The sequence below is a fragment of the Schistocerca gregaria genome, chromosome 1, assembly GCF_023897955.1.
Source record: "Schistocerca gregaria isolate iqSchGreg1 chromosome 1, iqSchGreg1.2, whole genome shotgun sequence".
Taxonomy (NCBI): Eukaryota; Metazoa; Arthropoda; class Insecta; order Orthoptera; family Acrididae; genus Schistocerca; species Schistocerca gregaria.
The window spans coordinates 1,067,365,586-1,067,387,092 of record NC_064920.1 but is presented as its reverse complement, the minus strand read 5'-3'; the positions used below and the strand labels follow the sequence as shown (position 1 = coordinate 1,067,387,092).

General features: G+C 40.9%; 1 protein-coding gene across 5 annotated transcripts in view; it reads right to left on the bottom strand.

The window, feature by feature from the left end:
* The window catches only part of LOC126281423 (ATP-dependent zinc metalloprotease YME1L-like), a 252,411-nt gene that overhangs the window by 149,049 nt on the left and 81,855 nt on the right, over nt 1-21,507 (bottom strand). For 3 of the 5 annotated variants that reach the window (XM_049980379.1, XM_049980404.1, XM_049980370.1), the window contains 2 exons: nt 19,588-19,785; nt 11,432-11,517 (listed from right to left, as the gene is read on the bottom strand). In XM_049980379.1, the coding sequence (XP_049836336.1) occupies nt 11,432-11,517; nt 19,588-19,785 (284 nt within the window). The remainder of the gene's footprint in view (nt 1-11,431; nt 11,518-19,587; nt 19,786-21,507) is intronic. The other 2 variants (XM_049980388.1, XM_049980395.1) reach the window with 1 other exon arrangement.

Here is a 21,507-nt window from a genome sequence, read left to right as displayed (position 1 = left end):
ATATCAAGTAAAAAACAAGAGGGAGAGGGGGGGAAAGAAAGAAAGAGGGGATATATAGAAAGAAACTTCCACATCGGAAAAATATATTAAAAACAAAGATTCCAAGACTTACCAAGCGGGAAAGCGCCGGCAGACAGGCACATGAACAAAACACACAAACACACACACAGAATTACGAGCTTTCGCAACTGGCAGTTGCTTCGTCAGGAAAGAGGGAAGGAGAGGGAATAATGAAAGGTTGTGGGTTTTAAGGGAGAGGGTAAGGAGTCATTCCAATCCCGGGAGTGGAAAGACTTCCCTTAGGGGAAAAAAAGGACAGGTGTACACTCGCACACACACACACACACACACACACACACACACACACACACACACACACACACACACACATATCCATCCGCACATATGTCTTCTACAAGGAACTTGCAATTTCTGGAGCTTTGTCAATTGTCACAGCTTTGGTGAATGACCTAGTAGTGATTGAGTAAGTTCATCACACTATTATCCATCAATTCTAATTTCTTGACTTTTGGAACTTCCCAAAGAGGTCGATTCCAATTCGGTGGACTGACATAGTGGCAGGTGGAATCCATACCTCATGCCCCAGTGGTAATTTCAGCAAGTGCTTCCATGACTGGTATTCATTACAGTGGCTTACAGTCTCTAACAGACCAGTAGATACCTAGCATGTGATACCTGTGTTTAATTCTATCTAGATCCTTCACAAACCCCAGGTAACCAGATGTTGGCCATAGGTAAGCTGGGATGATGAGCAACCATGTCCACTCCACCGGATCACAGTTCCTCTTATACAATGTTCCATTTATTAATCATAATTCTTTGGTGGTTCTTCACCACTGTGAATGGTCTGCCAAATTAATATGGCTGGACTTGTTGATGGTCCTAACAATTGCAAGACACTCTCTTTCAGTTGTAGAGTAGTTTCTTTCAGACATGGAGAGTATTCTGGAAGCATAAGATACCACCTTTTCAGTACCTTCCTGAATTTGCACTAGAACAGCACTTACCCCATAACTGCTTCCATCAATGTGAAATTCTGTGTCTGCATTCTCATTATACACTCCTGGAAATTGAAATAATAACACCATGGATTCATTATCCCAGGAAGGGGAAACTTTATTGACACATTCCTGGGGTCAGATACATCACATGATCACACTGACAGAACCACAGGCACATAGACACAGGCAACAGAGCATGCACAATGTCGGCACTACTACAGTGTATATCCACCTTTCGCAGCAATGCAGGCTGCTATTCTCCCATGGAGACGATCGTAGAGATGCTGGATGTAGTCCTGTGGAACGGCTTGCCATGCCATTTCCACCTGGCACCTCAGTTGGACCAGCGTTCGTGCTGGACGTGCAGACCGCGTGAGACGACGCTTCATCCAGTCCCAAACATGCTCAATGGGGGACAGATCCGGAGATCTTGCTGGCCAGGGTAGTTGACTTACACCTTCTAGAGCACGTTGGGTGGCACGGGATACATGCGGACGTGCATTGTCCTGTTGGAACAGCAAGTTCCCTTGCCGGTCTAGGAATGGTAGATCGATGGGTTCGATGACGGTTTGGATGTACCGTGCACTATTCAATGTCCCCTCGACGATCACCAGAGGTGTACGACCAGTGTAGGAGATCGCTCCCCACACCATGATGCCGGATGTTGGCCCTGTGTGCCTCGGTCGTATGCAGTCCTGATTGTGGCGCTCACCTGCACGGCGCCAAACACGCATATGGCCATCATTGGTACCAAGGCAGAAGCGACTCTCATCGCTGAAGACGACACGTCTCCATTCGTCCCTCCATTCATGCCTGTCGCGACACCACTGGAGGCGAGCTGCACGATGTTGGGGCATGAGCGGAAGACGGCCTAACGGTGTGCGGGACCGTAGCCCAGCTTCATGGAGACGGTTGCGAATGGTCCTCGCCAATACCCCAGGAGCAACAGTGTCCCTAATTTGCTGGGAAGTGGCGATGCGGTCCCCTACGGCACTGCGCAGGATCCTACGGTCTTGGCGTGCATCCGTGCGTCACTGCGGTCCGGTCCCAGGTCAACAGGCACGTGCACCTTTCGCCGACCACTGGTGACAACATCGATGTACTGTGGAGACCTCACGCCCCACGTGTTGAGCAATTCGGCGGTACGTCCACCCGGCCTCCTGCATGCCCACTATACGCCCTCGCTCAAAGTCCGTCAACTGCACATACGGTTCATGTCCACGCTCTCGCGGCATGCTACCAGTGTTAAAGACTGCGATGGAGCTCCGTATGCCACGGCAAACTGGCTGACACTTACGGAGGCGGTGCACAAATCCTGCGCAGCTAGCGCCATTCGACGGCCAACACCACGGTTTCTGGTGTGTCCGCTGTGTCGTGCGTGTGATCATTGCTTGTACAGCCCTCTCGCAGTGTCCGGAGCAAGTATGGTGGGGCTGACACACTGGTGTCAATGTGTTCTTTTTTCCATTTCCCGGAGTGTACAATGCAGCCCTATGGGGTAGCCACGCAGTCCAGGGTGTCTTGTCACGGTTCGCGTGGCTCCTCCTGTCAGAGGTTTGAGTCCTCTCTTGGGCATGGGTGTGTGTGTTGTCCTTAGCATAAGTTACATTAAGTAGTGTGTAAGCCTATGGACTGAAGACCTCAGCAGTTTTAGTCCCACAGGAACTTACTGACACCACCACCATACAATGCTGAAGAAGATGCTAGTGCCTCCTTAAGGACAAGAAAATATCTTTCTTGCACATTGTTCCAGGAAATTTTGCCTCTACCTGCAGTAGTTCTTGCAAGTGATCTTTTTGAACTGCTCACTATATGAGCACATTCTGAGACAACTTCTCACATCAAAAACTTGTTGAGGAGTCTAGTAATTATTGCTACTACTATTTTCTCTGAATTAAGACAGTCTCCATCGACATTCACCATGTGCCTCACAGTTTTTATTTCTTGGGCAGCAAAGGGATACTGTTTTTGGATTCAGGTGGAAGACTGTAGTCTGAACACACTTAAGCATGGTTGTAAGTCAGCTTAGATATTCTTTAGATATTCTTCAAAAGTCTTTGAAAAATGACCATTTCATTCACATACTGAAGGTACATTGTCTATTTAAAATATCAAAGTAGGCAGTCCATCCTAGGCTCATAGGTGTATGGAGCATTACATGGTTCAAATAGCATAACTTTGAACTCAAAGGCCATCAGGAGTTATGAAATCTGTTTTTCCCCCCAACAGGCTCATCAACCCTGGTTTGCCAGTAACCTTTCTCCATGCCCGTAACTGAGAAATAACATTGCTTCTTTCAAGCATTAAGCATTCTAGGGCGCTATCAGTGCATGTCAGTGGGGAAGAGATCCTGTTTCATGATTTTGTTCAGTCGTTGGTAGTGGATGCAGAAACGTGTCATCCTCCTCCTTAAGAAGGGCCACACAAGATAATGAACAGCTCTCTGAAGATTCAACAATGTCATCTTGCAGCATCTTCTCCACTTCCTTTCAGATTACCCACTGGTCAACCAGCTGCATCATATATGAGTGCTGGCCAATAGGTGGATGATTCCAAGTGTTGATGCAGTGTTTCACCAAGGGCAGCTTGGTCTATCTTTTCTCCATTCCATACTTGAAAGCATCCACAAATTAGCACAGAACCACTAATACCCACTAACTTTGTTAATCAGTCAGGCCCAGTCCTATTGGTAGTTCAGTAGTAGTAGTTGCCTCTGTGTTTGGGTCAGTGGTCCTTGTGGAGAAACCTGTAGGGATGAGTTGTGGCTGTTCGTGACAATTGGTGATCCAAAGTTCTCATGGCCATCTACAAGGCTTGTGATTATTGCTACTATGTAAACAGCTTTTTTGAGCCTGAGTAGCTTTCAGCAATTAATAAAATCTTTGCGATCTAACTGAGCATCAAGATTGACAACACTGTTGATGGTGTGATGAGAATGTCTTCAGTGGCAAACAAGTGGCCAAAGCAACTTTTATGTATGCTTGCTGGAATAGTTTTGTCAAGATAAAGAGCTCTGACCTTCCACAGTCTATGACTGCTTGTGGTGCCTGTAAGAAGTCCCATCCAAGATTAATGTTACAATTACATTCTATTACAATGATAAATTCAATGGACTGTGTTCTGTCATTGATAGTTATTCTTGCAATACATGTTTCTGTCAGTTAAACTTATTTTCCATTTATGACTTTCTGCACAATCACTTTCATATAACAGAACATAGCCTTCTTTACCTTGATATTACAGAAAAAGAAGCTCATGAGTCAATTAGTGTCTGGACAGGCCTGCTATTGATGAATAAATCAATGAGATTTCTCAATTTCTTGGTGATAGTGGTCCATGGAGGATTTTCATCTGTGGCAGACAGTCACTTCACTTAGGTTTTGAGAATCTGTTGGTTAGGTGAGTGGCTGGTACCTCTGTAGAGCAATTGGAAATTGCTATGGCATATTAGGGAGTGACCATGTCCAGGGTACAGCAATGACCCCATGTTAACTATGATCATCTACAGTTGACTAGCATGAACAGAAATGCCGTGACAGTTGATGTCTCGTGTTACAGTAATTGTTGAAAACTCATCTTCTTTCTCTGCAAAAGTGAGCCACATGTCCAGGCCATCCACTGTGGAAACATATCAGCATGTTGTCTTCTGTCCTCCAAATGTAGGTTCATGCACAGGGTGTTAGACTTCATGGAGGAGCTAGTAGTACCTGCATTGGCCAGGTGCTGATTTGTCATATGACACCTGCAGCTTAAGCCCAAGTTCGCAGAGTCCATTCTCCTTGATGCATCTGATTGGTGACAGGGCCTGGCTCTAAAGTTCGATACACCTCTTCTTCAACATTCTCATTACATCCTGATGTAAGATGCTGCAGTCATGGCTGCTAAATTTTGCTTACACAAAATGACAGTTCTGTACATATTCTCCTACCATCTGGCATAGAGAGGTAAGGTTATGGTGGTCTTCCACAGCTGCCATAAGGACATCTGTAATCTCATCCCTCCTTCCATCTATCGCCCACATTAAACAATGCCCAGTCTAAGTAATTAATAAGCACCGTCTTTTATGAAGATTTGAGAGGAGCAAAGATTACAATAAACTTTCAAGTTTACTTAGCTTGTCATGTTGAGATGACTCCAGTTCTTCTTGTCTAGAGGTCTGATTCTTGACACTGAAAATCTAGCATCAGGTCCTCATGGTTGATTTTAACTAAATAAATTTGAAGATCGTTGTTGCAGTTTTTTTTTGTTAATATATTTTCCACTGATTTTCCATAATTTTAGTACCATAAAGTGGGGTGACTTTGAACATTTTAAATTCATTTTTCTAAATTAAACAGAAACTTCTGAAAATATTGGCATGAAACTTTTTGGGAAGTTGCAAGAGGTGTTGCTGAAACATTTGCCTATTCTGTGGGAGTCATGTCAATTACTGTTAAATGACACCCCTATCATATTAAACAGCATGATATTTTATATATAAAAATTTAATTTTGGAAGTAACTTATTTTTTAAATCTGAGTATTTTTTATGAGTTTTCTTTAATCACCTGAAACTGTTCGTATGATTACGGTTTAGCCATGTACTACTTATTACAATCTTCAGAAAGACTCACAAAGTAGTTAGGCTATAATATTTTATTTTTTTATTGCAACAAAAAGATCATTTTAACATTGAATCAACAACAACACAACTATTATATATAATCAAAAAATAAATAATCTGTCCCCTGTGCGCGCCACCACAGAATAATGCTATCCTTCACTGTGCGTCTAAGGATGTTCTGCTGGCAACTCCCACACAGCCCCCCTCCAATAGAGCGGAGCTCCGGGAATGTAGGGTTATTTATATTTCACCCAACACCCAGCTCTTGTGTGTACTGAAGGCATTGGTTGAACTTCTTCAGCTTCTGTTGCTGGTAGTGACGGTACCGATTCCTCTTGTGGTGGTGAGGTGGTGTCACCCTGGTCCAGTGGTGTGGAAGGTGGCACTTGGTGCCTGATCTCTGTGTCCTCTTCAGTCGGTAACATATGTGGAGGTTTGAGCCGTTTCAATGATACCACTTGACTCTTTCCATTTATATCTATCTGCATGGTACGTTCATCCTATGAGAGCACTCGGTAGGGTGCAGAATATGGAGGCTGCAGCGGTGACTTGACAGCATTCATCCGTAGCATCACATGTGTACATGAGCATATATCTTTGTGCACAAACGTATTTACCGCTCCATGTCTTGAGACAGGAGATGGGCAAAGTCAGGCCATATGCTCACGTACCATTTGCAATGTAAATGGCAATTCGGTCTGTCGTGCCCCTTCTTTATCAGTGAAGAATTCTGCAGGCAATCGTAAGGGTTCACCATAAACCAATTCTGTGGTGGATGCCCCTAAAGCCGTTTTCAATGCTGTGCATAGGCCAAACAAAACTAGTGGTAACACTGACGACTGAGATTGTGCATGGCACATTAATGCAGCTTTTAATGTTCTATGCGAGCATTCCACCATCCCATTGCTTGCTGGGTGGTAAGCTGTGGTGTGATGATGTTGGAACCCGGGGAGGTTGGCCAATTCCGACAACAACGTCGATTCAAACTGACACCCCTAGCCTGTGGTGACATGTAAAGGGCAGCCGAAACATGCGATCCAAAATGAAAGAAATATGCGTGCCACTGTTTCTGCTGAAATATCCGATAACGGAATCACCTCTGCCCATCTGGTGAAGCGGTCCACCGCAGTGAGGAGATAACGGTATCCTTCCAATGGCAAAAGTGATCCCACAATGTCCAGGTGCACATGTGTGAAACGTTATGTGGTAAGTGGGAAGTTTCCTACCGCTTTGTGCACATGTCGTCCCACCTTGGCCCTCTGACAGTCCAGGGACGTTTTTGCCCAATTACGGCAGTCTCTTTTTATACCGGGCCACACGAATCTGCCTGTCATTATTTTGACGCTGGCGTTTATTCCCAGATGAGCCAGTCCATGGATAAAATAATTGTTGTCGCAATCTCTCAGGTACGAACGGTCTTGGTTTTCCTTGCGATACATCACACCAAACTCAGAAGTGTTCACCCATGGATTTTATTTGTGGCAAGCATAACCTGGACATACTACCACGAGAGAATTTAGCAAGTTGCTGGTCTGTTTCCTGTGCTGCAGCTATTTCCTTGTAGTCCACAGTCTGAGAGATCTTTTCCAACCAAGACAGGAAATCTGCCACAAAGTTCTCAGCTCCTTTTATGTGCTGCAGGTCTGTCGTAAACTGGCAATAAATTTGAGTTGTCTAAATTGTCGTGGTGAGCAACCATCCTTGTTCTTACTGAAGGCGAAGGTAATTGGCTTGTGGTCTGTGACAACAGTGAATGGTTTGCCTTCTACTTGTGGTCGGAAATGTGAGATGGTGTCATAAATTGCCAGTAGCTCCCTATCCAAGGCACTCCATTTTACTCGTGATGATGTAAGCTTGCGGGAGAAGAAACCTAGGGGCGCCAATCATTTCCCACCTTCTGGTGTAGAGCTGCACCTGTTGCCTGCTGGCTCGAATCCACAACAATTGCCAGTCAAGCTTGAGGAACCAGATGTGCCAACATTATTGCCTGATGTAGACAGGTTTTGATCTTGTCGAATTCCATCTGCACCTTTGATGTCCACTGTAAAGGTCATTTGCCTACTGCATCCTTGCCGACTAGTGCTGACGTCGAAGGTGCTTGAATGGCCACCGAATTAGGCAGATGTTATCTGTAGAAGGTGACCACTGTAACAGCCAGAGGCCGTGGTCACATGTGTGTGACTTATGTTTGCATGAACGTGTGTGTGTGTGTGTGTGTGTGTGTGTGTGTGTGTCTAATTCTGACAAAGGTCCTTTGGCTGAAACATTACTTGTTTAGTAGTCTTCTTGTTGTGTCTCTCTGTGACTCATCATCTCCACTGCTTGCTAAGTACAAATCTATCCTTCTCATAATATTGTCATTATTCCATCCCATTGTCATTTTTTATTTGCAGTTCAGTGTCACTACTTGAGCTTGCACGGTGTCAGTTTCTGGCTTGGAGATAGTGATTGCAGCTGAGGACACTGGAATGGCACATGGAGAAATTGAAGTGTTACTGACATTTTCTTCTGTTTGAGTTCAGTAGATATGTGACAGCAGAAGAAGCAGAGAGAAACGTTTGCACCATATAAGGAGGTAATGCGATTGGACAGAGCCCAGAATGAAAATGGTTTTCTTGTTTTAAGGACCATCAATTTGACATTAGTGACTCTCCACATTCAGGAAGACCTTCGGGATTTGATGAAGATTATTTAAATGCATTAATCCACAATGATTAACATCAGTGTACTCAAGAACTGGCAAATGTTAACAAACTGTGATCATTTCACCATCATGTAACTCTTGCATGCAATGGGGAAGGTTCAAAAATTGAGTGAATGGCTACCAAATGCTCTAAGCCAAAATCACAAAAATCAAAGGATGGCCATATGTGCATCTGTGTTTCCTCGTCATCAATCGACTCATCAACAACATTGACCATTCCTATCCTGTACCATTACTGGTGATAAGAAATGGTGTCTTTATGCTAACATAAGGAAAAGAAAGAAATGGTTGAGCCCAAACAAAGCAACAACTCCCCAAATAAAGACTTGCACACATCCACAAAGGTAATGTTATGCATCTGGTGGAACAGCAATGATGCAGTATACTACAAATTGCTTGCCCAAGGTGTAATTGTCACTGCCAACATTTATTGTTAACAACTGAGACATCTTGCAGAGACAATCCAAAAACAACGACCAGGAAGACAGCGTGAAGTGATGCTACTTCACAATAACGCACCCACCTTCATTCTGCTGGACCGACTAAAAACACTATACAGGAATTGTGTTGGGAAGTCATTCGACACCCACCTCATTCACTGTATCCCACATACTCAGATTTTCACCTTTTCTGCTCTCTATCAAACAACCTTCAAGGAAATCCTTTCCAGATGAAAATGAGCTTCGAACATGGCTTGACGAGTTCTTCACCTCAAAACCATCTGATTTCTACAGCTGTAGAATCAAAAAGTTACCCTAAACATTGGCAGACTGCTGTAAATATTGAAGGAGAACATATTATTGATGACAAGTCTCTGTTACATGTATCTGTGTTTATTAAACTTATGGAAAAATGTTATGAACTTACATACAAAGCCAATATATTCTGCTCCTTGTTTAGCTACTTTCCGTCCTGACCACCACCTGGTTGTGGCTATGGATGTCTTTCATTATGGACTCAGGGCCGTTCTCACACATCATCATGGGGATGGTTCCAAACGTCTTATAGCTTGCACATCAAAAATTCTCAACTCCACTCAGCAGTGCCATGACCTGAAACTGTTTCATGTGTTCTAGTACAAATTTAAGTTTCACCTCATTATGGACCACAAGCCCTCGGTTTCCTTTTATTTCACTGCCCAACAAAGCAGCACACTATCTCCAATAGAGAGCCTTGTTTCTGTCTGCTCCAACTATGAAATCCATTTTTGACCTACTGCACAAAATGCCAATAGTGATGCACTGTCCTGACTTCCGATGAAGCCAGCTCCTACTTTTGATCAGGATGAACTCCTTTGTTTGCACATAGATGTTGAGGCACAATGAACAGTGGCGAGGGGCTCCCAGATTGTAGCTGCTGGCACTGCTGATAAGGTTTTACATCAAGTTGTTCATCTTATTCAGCTGGTTGGCTGGGTAGGACTCTGAAAAGGTATGCTGATCCTCAGTGTAACTGTTTTGCTCTCCATCACCACCATTCAGTATTTGATGCTATTTTTCTCTTAGCTACAGGTGGGCTGTCACCTACGGTTGTGACCCTGGCTGCCCTATGGTGGGATATCCTTCAGCTTGTACATCAGGGACATTGGAAAGATCACATACCAAGCTATTGGCCAACTTGTGGGCATGTGGTTTGGCCCGGCATCAATAGTAAGATTCTACATCTTGTTGTGGCCTCCTCACAGTGATATGGACCCTTCCTAAATTTTTCCACATAGTCGGTTGTCGGTACTTTCTCCAAATTTCCATACATTATCTGCTATCCTTCAACATCAGCCAGTGGGGGATAGGAGTCTGGCTGAGATGATCCACGATCGCCAGCAATGCACCCTCCTGCATCTGCTCATGCCTCACCACTAATTTCTGTTGGTGTGGCACTCATTGCAATTCGCCCCTGGCTCCACAGCCTAAGCTTGGGGGGGGGGGGGGGAGGGGGGGGGGGAGGGGGGGGGGGGGGGGAGGTTGGCCACTGATCAAAGAGGATTCCAGCCATGGACCACAGCTGCAAAGGCCACCACCTCTGTATGGTGTGCATCAGTGATGGGCTGGAGGTGCGGTTCCAGGACCATTTGCTTCCTTGTGCCAGTGTGATGTCCGCAGGTCTGCTGCCCCCACCACCTCCCTCAGTGCTTGTCCTGGCCTCACAGGGTGTCCCTGCTGTGGGTCTGGACCTGCCCTCCTTATGGATGTTGCTGCCTCTTGCCTCTCTGGGGCTCCAGCATGCTGGCACCTGTTGCCGAACCTTGCCGCGATGCTTCATTGTCACCGGTGATTCCACCACTAGCTGGGCACTCATGTTCGAACTTTTCAACAAAAGTATCCCTGGCACCTCCAACCAAACAGCCAGCACCTTCTCTGTCAGCATAATTCAACCACGTCAAGGAACCAGGCATCTGCCAGTGGCCTACGCATGTTTCCACACTTTTGCCTCTACTCATCAGTTCCAACCTAGAATCTCCTCCTGTCACCACTGTTATTACCTGCAGCCTCCACTGCCGAAGCCAAGGATGTTTCAACAGTTGCCCCAATGTTCGCATTGATGAAGTGCCCTTTGCCCAAGGGGGTAGAGGTGCTATAATACTGTACATACCACTTGGATGTGCGTTACAGCAACAGGCCACCAGTGCACTGTGCTTCAAATATTCCATCAACATCTCCACAGGCTGGCCACCATAGGCCGCCACATGACTTGTGCACATGGCACAGCAACCATTGTGCTGTCTAGCAGAGCCCTCCTCTTTACAAACACGTGCAGCAGGCAATTGCCCTCATATTGTATTGACACTTGTTCTCAGCAAATGCTTGTACCAGTACTCAGATTGTTTCTATGTTTTGTCTATGTTCTCAGCTGTTGTTTGCTCGTATGTGGAAGAAGAATAAACATTGGTTCACTGTGGCTGTGCTGTTGTTTGTGTCTTACAGTACAATACATCTTTCTTATCTGCGCCTATTCCGAATGAAGACAACTTCATTACTGACAATACAAATTTTATGTCATACAACTTGTTTTTGTGTGGAATTACATGAACAAAATTAATAATAATCTTTAATTGTATTAAACTAACAGTAATATGTTCTTTCCAGTTTATGTACAGTAAACATACCCCTTTTACATCCTCAAATGTGACCCTTGTCTCTTCAGGGTCCACTTCTCTTTGGCTGCCTAGTCTATCTAGCCAAAAGCCAAATCCTGTGGACAATGAAAACAGTATTGGAAGTTAGCAAAAGTAAAGGCAGGACTTTGCGTGGTGGAGGTAGCCACAAAGGCCACATGTTGCGTAAGAGAAGCATGCAACATGAGCATGAAGGGCATATGAAATAATTTATTTGACATAATTTATGAGGTGAATTCTATAGATAACAAAGACATGAATAAGGTGACACAATCATTGAGGTCATATTCTTAGGAAGTAAAGGCATGAATTATATGGCATAATTAATGAAGCAAGGCATTTAGGCAATAAAAGAGTGAGAGTGACAAAGGCCAAGAACTGTAAGAGAGAAAGAGAGAAGGGTTAATAGTGAGGACTATGCTATCTCTTAAGAAGGCAATGAAAGGCTTAGAAAATAGTTCTAGGCCTTAAACAGAAAGGCTTCAGTCTCTGAAAGATCTCTAAAGAATAACATACAAGGGCAGCCAAATAGATGATGTAAAGCCTTCGATGCTACATCATGTCAGGGGCTGGTGGGTCAAAGGGGAAAGTGAACAAAACCATAGGACTGGGAGTCCAGCAGAGAGAAGGTGCGACAGAGACATCAGTGGATAGTGAATAGGCAGCTCGTATTATAGGCTGGGGTCACTGGGAGGAAGTTTACTAGATGCAAGGTTCTCCTAACCATAGCTTTTTTTACACGGGTTTCAGTAAGCAGAGAGAACAGTGATAACATTGCTGTCTCTGCATAAGGACTTGACTATTAATGTGGAGGCTCCTCAAAAATGGTTGGTTAACAGGTAGACATCACCTAAAAGCAAATAGATAAATCAGCTAGGAAAGTCACTTCAAATCTGAGATTCAGAATCAACTTAGGGAATTAATTGTATCTTCTGAGTTGTTTATTCTGCTCATCATCTTCTGATCATACACTTCCACACTGGGGAATTTACATCAGACAATCAAGTCTCCCTCTCACTCTTGTCAACCAACAGAATTACCTTTATCATGAAGCCCCATTACTCAATCCCTTACAAAACCCATGCTCGGGACATGACACTGTTCATAAAAACAGTCACTTGTGCTTGCTTGAAAACCACAATCACAATTACAATGACAAAATAATAAGGAAAATGAAGCTGGCACTGCACAGATAAAACAAATTCATTAGAATTTGGAGCTTAAAGAACAAAATATCATAATCAAAACTACAAAGCTGAAGAACAAGAAAAAGGATGAATATTGTAAAATAGAACATAGAGATGAAATGATATGGGGAGGGGGGCTACCCCCAAAAAAAAAAAAAAATGGGGGGGGGGGGGGGGGGGGATAGCACTGCCGTGGGCGGAGCTTGTGTAGTGTGCACTTCTGCCACTAGGCATGTATAGTGCAACTGATTGCCAGTTCAGTGCCACCTGTGTTGCTGATCGGGCTTGCTCTGCTAATCTGCAGGATTGTTTTTGCTAGCACTATTTTGTTCTTGTTTTGTTTTTATGATGGCAAGTTTAAGTGAACATTGTGTAGCTGTGAAATTTTGTTTTCTACTAAGTAAAAATGCTGCTGAAACAGTTTTAATGCTGAAAACAGCTTACCAAGATGACACTATGGGAAAAACTCCAGTGCATGAGTGGTTTGCTCAATTTAAAAGTGGCAACATATTGACTGATGACAAACCTCGTTCTGGACATGTTTGCTCAATTTAAAAGTGGTCACATCGATTGATGACAAACCTCATTCAGGACATCTATCAACTGCCCCAATTGACAGAAATAGTGACTGATGTCAGACAATTCCTCAACTGTCAGAGATTAGTGGGTTATCTTGGAGCTCAGTTCAGTGAATTTTAACAGAAGATTTGGGAATGGAAAGGATTGCTGCCAAGTTTGTTCTGCAACACAGCCATCTCTATAAGATAGGTTTTTGGCTAAAATGCCATGGTTCCGCTGTTCTTGCTCACCTGACTTGGCTTTGTGCAACTTTTTCTTATTTCCGCTCATGAAAAGGGGCATGGAAGGACATCAATTTGGAGGAGCATTCAGCCATTTCTAAAGATGAGTACAAAAATGTTTTGAACAGTGGAAGCACCAGTGGGACAAATGTATTAATTTTAATTGAGGATATTTTGAAGGGGATACAGTTGTTTTGTAAACAATTTGAAAAAATATATAAGTTTTAAAAAATAATTGCAGTTTTTTTCGTGAACTCCTTCATAAGTCACTTCAATTTTGCTTTGCTTATTTCTTCACTTGTAATTAGAACTAAGAAATATTCACTCAATTTCCCTGTCAGTCAAACTATTCTTTCTCTACCAAGCAATAGACAAAAGATACTCTTAACAAGATTATTAATCATGTTGTAAATAAGTGGAAATAGTAAAGTGAAGTCATCTGTTGCAACTTGCTAATCAACTCTTCCTAGAAGCATAGAGACAATCACAACAATATGGGGAGGGGTGAGCAGGCTGCTTGGATCAGACTTAAATCATAATAGCTCCAAATATTTGCTATGAGTGTTCTGTGTTCTTTTGTCTTTTGTTATTTGGATGACAATAATCTATTCTATTTCTTCAAATATTGTTTATTTTCCAATTTGTAAAAAAAAAAAAAAAAAAAAAAAAGAATGTCAGTACTTCTTCTGCTGCATGTCATTTACAGTTAGTTTCTATGGAACAATTACTCAAAAGAACGATATTTTACCATATGAATTAATGTACACTAGCAATGTTTATATTAGTATAATTTACTCTCCACAGCAAATCAAGTAGATCTGCAAGACGTGTTCCAAAAGTAACAGGAATTTTGTGCTTATGCATGTTTTGTTAGTCTGATTTGCAGGTAAATACACCTGAAAAATATCTGTACAGTATTAACCATACCACACATTTTGCCTGTTGTCAGTTGTCAAAAAGGTTACATATATTTTGGTACCATCAGTGGTTATTTAATTTGTATCAAAATGGATTGGAGACTTTGTATTAAATGTTACTACAACAAAAGAATAAAGTGTAGCAAAGTTTTGGAGTTGTTACATATTACTTATGATGGGTCTGCCATGAGTAAAACAAGGGTTTACAATTAGAACAGACATTTCAAAGATGATGATAACGAGCACCCAAAATGCCCCAGCACACATCAGCCAATGAAATTGTGGAATACTGTATTTATTTGAGTATAATATTACCCTGATATGACCCCCTCCCTATTTTTTTAAGAGGCTCCTTCAGAAAAAATAATTTTTTATGTATTCTGACTTATCAGATTTACAAACTGTTTTATTGACATTAAGTGTCTGCCTAAAACATTAATAATGTCCCGTATACCTGTTTTAAACTTAGGCCATTTATTGATTGTCTGCATACTGATAATACAAGAAGAAATAAAATAAAAAATAATTATTATTTTCACTACCTTTTATGCTTACTAAGCCTGTTATCTGTGGTGTCATTATTTTTAATCATCTTCATCATCATCATCATTTGAATAGCACAGATGTGAAATTTATATCTTCACTGTCACAAATATTTTGCTGTTGTTTCCATTTACCTTGCAATACCTGAAATTGTGATCACTGTGAAACCTGAGAATGCAGCTGTTTTTTGCTGAATACTTATAGGATTTTACTTCTATACTGACATGAGTATGTTACAATGTTTCTTGCTTCCAAACATATTGTCTGCCTGCCACTCCTTCACTGGCTGCACAGAATCAGTAGCTGACACACCCTGTTTCATTCCCATTATACCTTATGGTGAGCATTGACAACATCATTGCAGTAAGTAGTCCACAGGCTGCTGTCTTGACTTCCACTGTCTCCTGCAGAAATTTATATCACTGTTATGTATTTGCTCAATTTTAAAGTCAGTTCAAATGGATTCAGGCAAACTGTAGTTTAAATGTGGTAGATGTTCATGAAAAGCAAAAGTATGCGGTATAGGTTCCCATGGTTGGCAGCACAGAGTAATTTGCTGCCTGCTCACTTCTTCTTTCCCCGCACTCATCCTAGTTCTAAGCCATGCCAGTATCACTGTTCGCTCTCCAGCCCTTCCATAATGTTGTGCTCGAGCAACTAGGGTACGTGCAATAACACCAACTAAAACATAAATAAAAGATTGCAGTCACGTTTCAGTGAAATTCTCAAACTTTCACTCGTCCCGCAATATAGTGATGTCTGTTGGTACTATCCCCACGATGGGTCTTCCCGCTGTAATTTATTATCATGGAAACAATAACAGTCAGTTTAATCTTTAACACAATTTATGTCATTATTAACACATTTAATTTTGGATTAATTTTCTTTCTTGTTTAATCTGAATGTCACCATCTTGTTCAAAAGTTGATTAAAAGGTAGTAACTTTTATAACTGGTATTCTAATATGTGAACAGTGATCAGATTTTTCATTTGTGACCCACTTGGTAAATAATTACAATATCTCATAATCAAATGAAATGTTGAGTTGGGTACAGAATCAAGTAATGTTTTCTGCAGGGCATCATGTTTGCCTTTCAGAGTTAACTGTATTTAGAAAGCACCACAAATGTTTTATATAGTATCCATATATGTGTGAGAACTTTTATTGCAAACCTGTTCAAATACAACAAGTATGTGTAAGATGGCACCATAAAATTCTATGTCCTCCTGAGTTTCACAAAATTGTCAAATTTTAAGCAGAGCACTAAACTGTTGTGGCGGCTAGTTCTCCCTTGCACTAGTGCTTCTCTTCTACTAGTGATGCACAAGTCAAATTTCAGGTGGTTGTTCAAGCAAAGGCCAATATTGTATTGAGTGCTTTGGCATATCAGGAAATCTTGAGCCTGTTTGAACATGTCATTTGGCCTTCTTACCCTTCCAAATTCTAAAAAATAAATCTGCACATGATCTCAATAGCTCAAGCTTCATATTTAAATGTAAGATGACTTCCATATCAATCTATTAAACAATTTAAAAATGTTGCTCCCAGTAGCAACTGTTTAACACCTGAATATAAGATCAACCTGTAGTTTTTGAATGACAAATATCGGAAAAACATGGCCTTATAATAGAAAAAATACAGTAATTGAAGGAAATGACCGTAAACAATCGCTATCTCACAGGCATAGAAGGCACTGATGATGGTATTTAGTTCATGCTATTAAATTTTTTAGGATGGTTTGAGTATGAAATGTGGGAAACAAAATATTTCCAAAATATGACAATGAAAGTAAGGTTCAATCTTTCTGAATTGCCAAGACTGAAAAAAGCTTGACATTTGTGGTCACAGGTGAAAGTTATTGTCACAATTCATGCAGGGTGTACAAGCAAACAGATAAAATAAAATCATAGATTTCCTGGTTAAAAATACACTTTTTCTTGGGTGAAAATATGCTATACCTCTGGTGAAAGAACACTTTTTCTGTCTTAAGTGACAACATAATTTCCCTAAGGTCTGTAAAACTTATCAATTCTTACAATGGTTATGGTTTTATGCACCAGCATAGAACTTCCCAGCCCTTTAGGAAACAAAGCTCATCAAAAAGTAACAAATTTTGGAAAGATCTTTGATGTGCAACAACATTTATACTGCGTATTTTGCATTATGAAATTATAAAGATGAATTCCACCAAAGATAGCAACAGGAATTCCTCCAAATGTAGCACAGTAGTTTCTAATGCACTGAAATTGAGATTTCAATGGGCTTTTGTCCGTCAGTCACAGCTCATAGCACATTATCTCGCCAGCCAATGGCAGCAGATATTCAGAGCATAGGGCACATGATGCAGTTCAGCCAATAGCAACATAAGTATCAAGTAGTGCAAATACATAAACAGGAAAAGTTAATTGTTTAAATTAATATATACACAATATCACTACAAGGAAAGCTAAGCTTTTACATATAATATTAGTTGTCAAAAGCATCCCCCTCCTTCCCGGGGGTGTGGTTAAATAAGATCCCAAGAACACAGCCTGCTGTGAACTGAACATCACTACAGATATTCGGATTTAGGTTATGACATGTTTGATATGCCTGCCATCACTGGCAATGATGTGGCACAGACAGATAATGAAATTCTGCATGATCTGCTGAAGTGCCGGAACATCAATGACCTCCTGAATGGCTGTTTTCAGCTCAGCAATGGTTTTGGGGTTATTTCTGTACATCTTATCCCTAATATAGCCCCATAAAAAGGAGTTGCATGTGTTCAGATCCACAAAATATGGCGGCCAATCGAGGCCCATACCAGTGGAGTCTGGGTACCCCAGGGCCAGAATGTGGTCCTCAAAAGTGCTGCTACAGGACATCAAACACTCCTCCTGCTTTGATGGGGTTGAACTTGGTCTTGCTTGAACCACATCTTGTCAAAATCTGGGTCACTTTGGATAATGAGGATGAATTTGCATTCTAAAATCTTCACATACCATTCAGGACTCACTGTGCCATCAAGGAATATTGCACCATTATGTCATGGCTGGACACTGAACACCACACAGTCACCTGTTGAGGGTGAAGAGACTTCTTGATTAAAAAAAAAAAAAAAAAACAGGATTCTCAGTCCCCAAAATGTGCAAATTTTGCTTATGGATGAACCCATCCACATGAAAGTGGGCTTCATCACTAAACCAAACTTACAGTGCATACTAATTCCCATTATGCCCAGCAGTCAACCACGCAGTTCGAATGTTCTAACAAAAACTGTTCAGAAGTTTTGACATTTTTATTTCATATAGCTCAATAATTGTCATCGTGTATATCAAACACAAATGTGCCAGTAAAATATTAAATATTGAAATAAATGGTGGGTCTTCTGGGCCTGAAATTTTTCTTAGTGGCCGGTCCTCTGTGTTAAGTTTTGAATAAGAGTCTAATGCTCTGTAATTTACAAAATTCATTGCAGATTCTGACATGTAACATAATTCATCTTGCAAAAAAAAGAAATTTACTTTGAAAGTAATGCTTCTCCAACCATCATTCACAATATTTCCCTCCAACCTGTTAAAAATGTAAATATTTCTAATCTAACATTCACTGAAATGAGGTCCACAAGAAAGGCACATTCAAAGTAGTTTGTTGTTACAAAGTATTGCATAGCCTTTGACACATTTTGCTGTCAGCAGATACTCGTACATGCACTGTGTTTTGTTGTTGTAAATGGCACATTCTCATTGCAACTACAGTTTTATTTGCAATGTAGGAAAAGAGAGATTGCTACTTATCACAAATAAGACACATCAAGCTGCAGACAAGCACAATTAAAAGACACTTGTGCCTGTCTGCAATTTGACATCTCTTCTTTATGATAAGTAGCAATCAGTCTTTTTCTATATTGTTGACATTGCTACCTGGAGTTTACATTGTTTGATTTAAAGTTTTCCTTTGCTTCTCTCATTTATGTTTTATTACGGCAGTATTATTCTGTAGATGTGGGCTAAAGTAAAATTCTTTGTTGGAGTTATATGTTCTTACCTGCCAAAATTACAATTTAACTGAACACTAAAATAATGAAAAATTCCCAGAAGCCTAAAAATTCCCAGGTTTTTCTGGATTTCTCCTGTGTGAAAAAATTCCTGGGTTTTTCCTGGATTTCCCAGTTGTCACAGGGCGTATACACCCTGTTCATGGCTTTTGCAACACAATAATGCACATTCTTACAGTTCATTGCCTGTTCATGAATTTCTGTCAAAAAAGATATTATAACAAAGCCCCAGCCTCTACACTCACCAGACATGGGCACATGTGATTTTTTTGTTTGCAGGAATAGATGTCATTTTATAAGCATAGAAAAAATTCAAACGGCATCGCTAAGAGGCCTACAAGCTATCCCAAGGATTGTGTTCCAGAATTATTTTGGGGACTAGAAAAAACACTAGCATAAGTATGTAATATTTAAATGGGGAATAGTTTGAATGGGATGGCACTGATGTAGAAAAATAAGAAAATTCTTTCCAAAAAACGAAAATTCCTTGTTATTTTTGGAACAGATCTATAACATCTGCATTTGCACTATGCAAACTGCTATGAAATGCAGCAGGGAGTACTTCCCATTGTACCACACATTTTAGGATTAATAGTGCTGGAAATTGTAATGGACAAAAATTAAATTACACAATGAATGTATTACTTACGTACAGCTTACCCATTAACAAAATAAATATTGCAAAACAAGCTATCACCATTACTAACACAATGATATTTAATAACTTCTCTATTACTTCCAGCAATTTCATAAATTGGCCTGGAGAACTCTCTCCATTTTCACCAAGGTAGCTCTGTGCAAAATCCACTTTCTTTCTTTGTTGTTCTTTTTCTGGAGGTAAGGAGTCAGATGTGAGACCTACAAAAACACAGAACATTCTCTGAAAACACACAGTTTATTTCAGTTATAAAATAGCATTCAAATGACATACACAACAACTCTGTGTTCCAAATGGACATTATAAATGGCAATTATTTGCAATATATTACTGAATTGCAGCACAATCATATTCATCTATCACATCATCTTGTTATTTACATCAGATCAATGGCCAATAAAACATTGTATCTACTAGATAAACCCACATACAACAAAGTAATTTTTCTGATTAAGTAACTTTTACATTCTGTACTACAATAGAACAACAAAACTGGCAACTAGAGGGAAAAGTATGGGAAGTATCCCTCCACCTATTCTGCATGCCCCTCCCCCTCTCCCTCCCCCAACCCCAACAATCGTCAGAAATTTGTAGCCATCAGACCAATGACCACACACACCTAGCTGAGCCCAGCAAACTTTATGACCAAGAAAGCTGTCTGATACAGGTATGAGATAGGCATGTATAATGTACAACAATGTGCCCCCATAAAAATGACATGTTTATGGAAATCAGCTGCCAGCATATGCAATACAGGTTTTACAGACATCAGTAAATGTTTCCTTTTGAACAGTTCATTGTGGTTGTACAACCAAACATCAAGAAAATATTTGAATATGCCACAGAAAAACAGTATCCATAGCTCCATTCAAGAGCTTTCTCATATTTATTGTATTTGCATGTGAAAAGTAATGATTATTGTTGTAAAATACACTACTAGTGCTCATCTGTTTAATTTTTAAAGCTACTGTAATTTTGATTACATGAACATTTAAGCATTAGTTAGTTCTGTATGTTAGTTTTAAAGTAAATTGGCATGTGCCAGCATAGGCAGTGCACACTTGTTCTGTCACATATTGAAAAATTGTCCCACCTCCGTGATTTACTGTGGGCCGCAGAATCTCACACTGCAAGACAATGGTCATGACATCACTTGACAAGGGAAACTCAGAAAGAGTATACAGGGTGAGAAAGACAGGATTGATATGTACTGCAAACTTGGTTAAAGTTGTATGCTGTGATAAGCAATATAAATACAGGAGGTGAAATACATGCACGATAAAGAGGCAGCACTTGAATTTATTTTGTAGATACTAGTGTTTGAGATTTCCAGCAGGTATGGACTTGGCATCTTCTAGAAAGGGTCCAGTCAAACAGTTAATACAGATAAGTAATGGTACCCACAAAAACTTGTACATACTCCATCTCCATATGATGCCTGAACTATGGTAGGCACATTACATTCCATTGTAGCAACTGTGACAGGACATTTGGACATGTTAGTGTCAGCAAATAAGAAGATTTAATTGAGGAAAGGAAATGAGTTTGATTTAAAATGCAAATAAAAATATAAGTTTTGTCAGAAAATTAAGTCATTCTCCCTCACAATGGAACCAACAACTTGGATTTGCAGTCATAAATATACTGTTATTTGCACTGCAAATGAACAAATGCTACAAAAAGGAAATGTGTAGAAGGGAAACTGCTGAATACCTTGACAGCAACTTCATTAAAGGAGCAAATAAGTTCACAACTGGGAAGAAGAGCCTTCAAGACATCTGTTAGCTGCTACTGTCTCCTCAGCACAGCATCAACACATCTGCTTTTGGCTTCTCACTGATGGCTCGAGACAACAAATGCTCTTCTCAAAATTCAGTGAGCTGTATGAGAAAGTTTTTCTTTCTGTGGTAGTTGTGGTGTGT